This window comes from Orycteropus afer, unplaced genomic scaffold, assembly GCF_000298275.1.
Source record: "Orycteropus afer afer isolate SDZICR_OR568_19922 unplaced genomic scaffold, OryAfe1.0 scaffold00001, whole genome shotgun sequence".
Classification (NCBI taxonomy): Eukaryota; Metazoa; Chordata; class Mammalia; order Tubulidentata; family Orycteropodidae; genus Orycteropus; species Orycteropus afer.
The window spans coordinates 37,007,975-37,016,916 of record NW_006921588.1 but is presented as its reverse complement, the minus strand read 5'-3'; the positions used below and the strand labels follow the sequence as shown (position 1 = coordinate 37,016,916).

At 35.9% G+C, this 8,942-nt stretch overlaps 1 protein-coding gene across 1 annotated transcript in view; it reads left to right on the top strand.

Annotated features, from left to right (window-relative positions):
- The window catches only part of SCN2A (sodium voltage-gated channel alpha subunit 2), a 119,355-nt gene that overhangs the window by 45,871 nt on the left and 64,542 nt on the right, over positions 1 to 8,942 (top strand). The window contains exon 13 of the mRNA XM_007954041.1: positions 6,006 to 6,244. Within this exon, the coding sequence (XP_007952232.1) occupies positions 6,006 to 6,244 (239 nt within the window). The remainder of the gene's footprint in view (positions 1 to 6,005; positions 6,245 to 8,942) is intronic.

Sequence of the window (8,942 nt, the reverse complement as noted above, 5' to 3'; positions counted from 1 at the left end):
TGGCTTTTTATCCCCTTTCTCCTGCTCTTCCGGCCTGCTACTCTGGGCGGGCCTGAGTTGCCTCTCCTCACCCAATGCCTTCGGCTGACTGCTCTTCTCTCTGGCTTCCTAGCTTTTAATCCCCTTTCTCCTGCTCTTCCCGCCTGCTACTTTGGGCGTCCCTGAGTTGTCTCTCCTCACCTGTAACCCTGGGGCTGACTGCCATTACAGCATATGTTTATCAGCAGAACAAAAATCATTACCTATGTAGTTGTTTGTCCATTCCATATGCTGGTTGCTCCATTAAAAAGTTTAATTTATACTAAACTGAAGTTTAAAAGGTTTAAAAAATGTCTAAAAGGTTTGGGAGGATATACCAGTTGATACAATGTTGTTATATGCCATCATGTTGACTCCAAATCATAGCGATCCTGTGTGCAACAGAACAAAACACTGCCAGGTCCTGTGCCATCCTTATAATCCTTGCTGTGCTTGAGTCCACCATCACACCCACTGTGTCAATCTATCTTGTTGAGGGCTTTCCCCTTTTTCACTGACTCTAACATGACATACTTCCCCAGAGACTGGTCCCTCCTGACATAATGACCAAAGTAGGTGAGATGAAGTCTGGCTAGTCTCAATTCTAAGCAGCATTCTGGTTGTACTTCTTCCAGGGCAGATTTGTTTGTTCTGGTAGTCCAGAGTATTTTCAGTGTTCTTTGCCATCTATTCTTCTTTGGTCTTCCTTATTAATTGTCCAGCTTTCTCATGCATATAAGGCAATTGAAAATACCATGGCTTGGGTTAGGCATGCCTAAGTCTTCAAAGTGACATCTTCACCCTTTAACACTTTAAAGAAGTCCCTTGCAGCAGATTTGTCCAATGCAGTATGACATATGATTTCTTAACTGCTGCTTCCATAGGCATTGATTGTGGATCCAAGTAAAATGAAACCTCAAACAACTTCAATATTTTCTCCATTTATTATGATGTTGCTTATTGATTCAGTTTGAAGATTTCTGTTTTCTTTATGTTGAGGAGTAATCCATACTGAAGACTATAGTCTTTGATCTTCATCGGTAAGTACTTCAAGTCATCTTCACTTTCAACAAACAAGGTTGTGTCATCAGCATATCACAAGTTGTTAATGAGTCTTCTTCCAGTCTTAATTCCACATTCTTCTTCATATAGCCCACCTTCTGGGATTATTTCCTCAGGATACAGATTGAATAAGTATGCTGAAATGATACAACCCTGACAAACACTCTTCCAGATTTTAGACCATGCAGTATCCCCTTGTTCTGTTAGAATGACAGCCTCTTGGTCTAGATACAGGTTCCTTATGAGCACAAGTGTTCTGGAATTCCTATTCTTCTCAGTGTTATCCATAATTTGTTATGATCCACACAGTCAAATGCCTTTACACAGTCAATAAAACACAGGTAAACATCTTGGTGGTATTCTCTGTTTTCAGCCAAGATTCATTGGACATCAGCAATGGTATCCCTCATTCCACATCCTCCTCTGAATCCAGTTTGAATTTCTGGAAGTTGCCTATCAATATACTGCAGCAATATTTTACTTGCATGTGATATTGGTGTTGTTTGATAATTTCCACATTCTGTTGGATCACCTTGCTTTGGGATGGGCACAAATATGTGTTTCTCCCAGTTGGTTGACCAGGTAGCTGTCTTACAAATTTCTTGGCATAAACAAGTAAGTGTCTCTAGTGCTGCATCTGTTTGTGGAAACATCTCAATGAGTATACTGTCAAATCCTAGAGCCTTGTTTTTCACTAGTTTCTTCAGTGCAGCTTGGACTTCTTCCTTTAACACTACTGGTTCTTGATCATAGGCTACCTTCTGAAATGGTTGAATGTCAACCAATTCTTTTTGGTACAGTGGCTTTGTGTATTACTTTCATCTTCTTTTAGTTCTTTTTGCATCTTTCTCTATTTTTCCCATAGAATCCTTCAATATTGCCATTCGAAGCTCGAACTTTTTCTTCAATTCTTTCAGCTTGAGAAATGCTGAGTATGTTCCTCCCTTTTGGTTTCTAATTCCAGATCTTTGCACATTTCCTTGTAATACTTTACTTTATCTTCTCCACCAGCCCTTTGAAATCTTCTGTTCAGCTCTTTTATTTCATCATTTCTTCCATTTATTTTAGCTACTCTCCATTCAGGAGCAGTTTTCAGAGTCTCTTCTGGCATCCATTTTGGTCTTTTCTTTCTTTTCTCTCTTTCTAATGATGCTTTACTTTCTTCACATATGATGTTCTTGATGTCATCCCACAATTCATCTGGTCTTCAGTCATTGATGTTCAATGTACCAAATCTATTCAGATGGTCTCTAAATTCAAGTAGGATATAATCAAGGTCATATTTTGACTCTTGTGGATTTGTTTCAATTTTCTGCAGCTTCAACTTGAACTTGCATATGAGCAATTGATGGTCTGTTTCACAGTCAGCTCCTGGCCTTGTTTTAACTGATGGTATTGAGCTCCATAACCTCTTTCCACAGATGTAGTTGATTTGGCTTCTGTATATTACATCTGGCAAAGTCCATGTACATAGCTGCCATTTATGTTGTTGGAAAGTGGTGTTTGCAATAAATAAGTCTTTGGTCTTGCAAAATGCTATCAGGCAATCTCCAACATCATTTCTATCAGCCAGGCCATATTTTCCAACTACTTACGCTTCTTTGTTCCCAACTTTCACATTCCAATCATCAGTGCATCTTGATTGCATATTTTGTCAATTTCAGACTGCAGAAGTTAGTAAAATTCTTCAATTTCTTCATCTTTGGCTTTAGTAGTTGTTGCATAAATTTGAATAATAGTTGTATTAACTGGTCTACCTTGCAGTCATATGGCTATTATCCTATCACTGAGAACATTGTACTTCAAGATAGATCTTGAAATGTTCTTTTTGACAATAAATGTGATTCCATTTTTCTTCAATTTGTCATTCCTGGCATAGTAGACCATATGATTGATTCAAAATGGCCAATACCAGTCCATTTCAGCTCACTAATACCTAAGATATGATGTTAATATATTCCATTTCATTTTTGACAACTTCTAATTTTATCCCATTCATACTTTGTTCATTCCACATTCTGATTATTATGGATGCTTGCAGCTTTTTCTTCCCATTTTGAGTTGTGCTACATCAGCAAATAAAGGTCCAGAAAGCTTTACTCTATCCACATAATTAAGGTCAACTCTAATGTGAGGAGACAGTTCTTCCCTAGTCATTTTCTGGCACTATATCAGACAATGTTTCACAGCTATTTATACATTTTCCAATAATAAATCAGATAGTATTTCACTGCTATTCATAAGGTTTCCAAGGACCAGTAATTTCAGAAGTGGATGGCTCTGTCTTTCTTCCCAGTCTATCTAGTCTGGAGGCTTCGCTGAAACCTGTCCATCATGGGTGACCCTGCTGGTATTTGAAATACTGGTGGCATAGCTTCCAGCCTCACAACAAAGATGCAAGCCACCACAAGCCAATGCATGACAAACTGACAAAGCAGTGGGGGAGTTGACACAATAGTAATACTGAAAGACTGACTGGAGTTCATTATGCCTTGTGTGGGGAAAAGAGTCCTTCCCTCTATTCTATTTCTAAGTTTTTGTCCTATGTTTGTTAGGTCAAGTAATAAAGTCTATAGCAATAATATTGACAAAAAAAAATTGTGCATCCTTTTCCCCACAAAGTTGATTAAGAAATTATCTTGCTAAAGGAAGATGGTAGATAATTTTTTCCTTTCCTAAATTCAAAAACATCTTTGCCAATAACCAAAATAACCAAACCCATTGCCATTGATTGGACTTCAACTCACAGAACTTCAGTGAACTGCCTCATAGAAGTTCCAAGATTGTAAGTCTTTAGGGAAGCACAATGTCACATCTTTAACCTATGAAGTGGCTGGTGTTCAAACCATCAACCTTTCAGTTAGCAGCTAAGTGCTTTAGCAACTGCACCACCAGGATGTCTGTTTTTGCCAATATTTATCAAATTTCACTACTTTTGGTATTACTTTAAATATTTCTGCATTTCCATATCCTCATTCCTATTTTTAGTTAAAATTTTTCTTTAAATCCTTGTACTTTTTTTAAAATAAATGTATTTAAAAAGAGAATATATATCATAATTTTGGTGTGATATTTATATATTTCAATACATTGAAGTAAATGCAACATAGGAAACAAAGTTACAGAGATTTCCTAGACATAGTCAAACAACTTATGGGATTGGTTTTCTGGGTCAAAAGGCTTGGAACCATAGTCTTGGGGGACAACTTAGTCAATTGGCATAACATAGTTCACAAAGATAATGTTCTATACCCTAGTCTGTTGAGTAGCATCTGGAGTCTTAAAAGCTTGCAAGCAGCTATCTAAGAAAGAACTATTGGTCTCTACTTCTATGGAGCAAAAGACAATGAAGGAAAACAGAGATTCAAAGAAGAAACTTGTCCATGGGACTAATAGCCTACATGAACCACAGCCTCTTCTAACTTGAGGCCAAAAGAAATAAATGGTGCCCAGTTACCTCCATTGACAGTTCTGACCAGGGACACAATAGAAGGTTCCAGATAGAATAGGAGAAAAGTGTAGAACAAAACTCAAATTCCTAAAACAGGCCAGATTTACTGGGCTTTAGTCTCCTAGAGGAACTGCTGAACCTATCACCCTAAGATATCCTTTGAACTTGAAATTGAAGCTATTTCTGCAGGTCACCTTTCAGCCAAATAATAGAATGGTTTATAAAATAAATCATATCACCTTTGAGGAATGTACTCCCTTAAACAATTAACTAATATGAGAACAAAGAGTCAACATTTACCCAAAAGCAAAGATGAGAAGGCAAGAAGGAGAAGACAGGCTAGATCAATAGAAAAAGGACAAATAGAATGCAAATAGTGAGAATGGTTACACATTGTAAAAATTGTGACTAATGGCACAGAATAATTTGTATAAAAATGATTAAAGTGGAACCTAATTCGCTGTGTGAAATTTTACCTAAAACACAGCAAGATATTACTTTTAAAAGAAGTACATCCATGCCATGAAAATTTAGGAATTCCACGTGTGTACTTCAAATCCTCATGTTTTATCAAAAGTGTATAAGTCTTATTTTATAAAATGTTGATCTGTGCTAACAGTAGAAACTATATTTCCTTAGACTGCACATTTCTTCTTTTGTGACCTGTAGTTAATTGAGAAATATAGAGTGAAGGAGTCTTGTTGAATTTAATAGCCAACTTGTATCTCAGAGACCTTAATGTGCTTTTATGACTGAATGCTGACACTGACCAGAAAAATTTAAATTGATAGACCCAAAATATCTATCTCATCCTATAAGATTTCATGTGACTGATGAAGATATTTAGCATCTCTTCTCAGAGAAGAGGTCTTTAATAACATTTACATATATATATATATATATATATAAAACCAAACAAACTCATTGCCATCAAGTTGTTTCCAACTCATAGTGACCCCTCCTTGGGTGTCCAAGGTGGTATCGCTATGGAAGTAGATTATGCAATCTTCCTTCTGAGGAGTGGCTGGTGGATTTGAACTGCCAATCTTCCGGTTAACAGTCAAATGCCTTAGGCACTATGCCACAAGAGAGTGTATGTGTATATATGTGTGTGTGTATGTGTGTGTACACCTATTGTTCTATTTAGAATATGGATGAGCTTTGAGTGTGCTTAATCCAAGTCTTATCCATTAACTTCTCACAGTCTTGAATATGATTATCAGGTAGTTCAATATTGCAGATTGAATCTTGGAAACTACATTTAGCCTAGTTAAATTTGGAAAGTTTAATAACCTTTCTGGACCCTTCCTTTCTATAACAGCAAACCCATTAGCTTTAATCACTCCACCATCAAATTAATCCATAATGTCTCTTAACAACTTCAGATTTTAAAATTTTCTTTTAATTTAAAGTGAAGGCTGCTTAATAGGAAGTAAGCAGTTTTCATGAGTATTCTAACTTCTTTTTCTTTCAGAACTTGAAGAATCCAGACAGAAATGCCCCCCCTGCTGGTATAAATTTGCTAATATGTGTTTGATCTGGGACTGCTGTAAACCATGGTTAAAGGTGAAGCACATTGTCAACCTGGTTGTGATGGACCCATTTGTTGACTTAGCCATTACCATCTGTATTGTCTTAAATACACTCTTCATGGCTATGGAACACTATCCCATGACGGAGCAGTTCAGCAGTGTGTTGTCCGTTGGGAACCTGGTAAGGCTCATTGAGGGCTCCTCTTCCCATTAAAAGAATCTGTGACTGTGTTAATGAATTTCACATATCACTCTCAAATTAAATATGAACTGATAATGGTAGTGAATAAGTAGAGGGTAAATATTTAGTATTACTTTTTTAAATAATGAAAATATATTTCTAGAATTAAATTTAGCACAGAAGAATTCAATGATTTTTATGCACAATATAATTTACAATTAAAATTAAATTGCTCATCATCTAGAGAAATGATTATAAATTATAGAGGAAATTGGTATATAGTAACAAAACCATGAGATATTTTTCTGGTATTTAGAATAGGTTCATTAGGACATGTCTACATTTGCAAAATTATAAAATATGTCAAGTGCAATCATTTTGAAATGTTTGTAAGTAACTTGAAGATAGTTCCTCTGTGTAGGAAATATCAAAGGGGGGTTATTATTTCTGTTTGAATTACTCCTGTCATTTTAGTAATTTATAAAGGATGAGTATTTGTATAAACTTTCATTAAAAATTTGTATTAACATTCACTGGATACATGGTAGAGTGATAGAAGTGAAAAGTAAAATGATCTTAAACAGAGAAACAAGATGAACAAAATCACACCACAATTTTTTTTTTGATACTGATATAAAATGATTATGAAGTTCTCATTTACTTCTTTATAAATTAATATATAACCAGGTTAAATATAAACTGTGAATAACATACTCTAAAGTATAATATGCAATATTTTAAGCTCTAAAATAACCACTATATATTACTTTATTATAACTCAGATCTGTCTTAATTGAATGCAATGATAATTTTTGACATAAATTAACCACTTACTTTGTAATGAGCACTGGATTAGATTATTTATATGAAATATCTCTCTCTAGATTTTTCCTAAATCAGCCCCACAACTGACATTATGATTATCAAATCATAATAAGATAGTAAAATCCCAAGAATTGAATCTCATTGATCAGGTTGAAGGTACATACCATTACAAAACCAGTCAGTACATCTGATTCTAGGCTTTAGATTATCAATATTTTACAACAGAAGAAAGTGTGTAAATAAGAAATTGATAGAGAAATGAAAGATCTGAAAACCATGTGACTGTTGTAACCTCTGGTTGAAAATAATCTTGACGCTTAGAGTGGGAATGGAAAATAATGGTTACCTAGTCTAAATTGTCACTTACATAAGAATACCTTCAATATTTTTACTTAAAAAAATGGCAAGCAATTTGAAAAAGCTTTATAGAAGTGAATATTAGGAAATAGCTCAAATGGGCTTAAACAAACATAAAGTGTATTTTTTGCCTCAAGTAATTAAAAACCCATGAGTATGTGGAACTAGCTCAGGCAGTAATCTAGCTATATATTTAGATTCTTAATCAATGACATTGGAAGTCTGTTTCTTGGCATATTGCTTCCAAATATGTTGATTTCATTCTCTGGCTGGCTATTCTCCTGTTGATGGCAAATGGGGTAGTTAAGGTTGTGTATCAGCTTAGCTAGACCTGGTTTTGAGTAGTTGGGCAGTTAGATGTAGTTATTCCCCAAATGAGACTGGTAATCAATTCCATGGTGGAATCTACCATGAACAGCTGCCTTAGGGATGTGGTTTGCTTCAGGTGTATAAGAAGAAGATTTGAGAAAGTTCTTGAGCATTTTGGCACATCTGGATCCTGCCTTTTGCTGAGTCTTCATCTCAGTGGCCTGCCGTGTTGTCTTCCTATCTTGGGACTATTAATGGACTTCAATTAGTGGCCTGCCATGTTGCTTGATAATTTTGGGACTGTGCCATTATCCTTGTTGACATTGGGTTTGTCAGCTTCAGCAGCCAGCAGCTGTCTGAGTTAAGAGAAGCCTCCAGCTTCCATGGGCCAGAAGTAAGAGGCAGAGCTGAAGCCCAAGGTCGAGGGCCATTCACCCAGCCCTGAGAGCTGGCACTTTGAACTTGGATTTATATTCTCCTAAACTGTAAGAGAATAAGTCTTTGATTGTTAAGACCTTATATTTGTGGTATTTTCCATTAGAGCAGCATTAGAGAACCAAAACAGCCACATTCTACCGACTGTTATCATACCAGCTTAGCGAACTGAGCAGAAAGAGTATGCTTCCTACCCAGTGGTGTGGGAGCACTGGTGGCATAGTCCTACCCAGTAGCATCAGTAAATGCCAAGAATTAAATCTCATTGATCAGGTTGAAGGTACATACCATTCCAAAACCAGTCAGTCCATGTGATTCTAGGGTTTAAAATGCCCAATCTACCCAAACCAGAATCATATCTTAATAGTAGAGATAGACAAAATCAGTGGACTTATAAGGAAAAAGTCAGGACATGATTACCAAAAAAGGATGAATGGCTACTAGCAAGACATAAACAACAGATGAACAATTCAAGGTGGAACTTGTATTACATGTTAAGAAAGGTAAGATTTGTATTTGACGTGAAACATTGTATAGTAGCAAATATACAGGCAGAGTACAAATTCTTCTCATGCATAGCAAACATTTGCCAGGGGAGTTAGGCTATAAAATAAGCCTCAATAAACTTAAGAAGATTAAAATCATACAAAGTATTCTGTCCAACAAAATACAAATGAAATTATAAAACAAAAGTAGAAGGAAATTTGAAGGATTCACAAATATGTGTAAACTAAATAACATGTACACACACACACACACACACACACACATA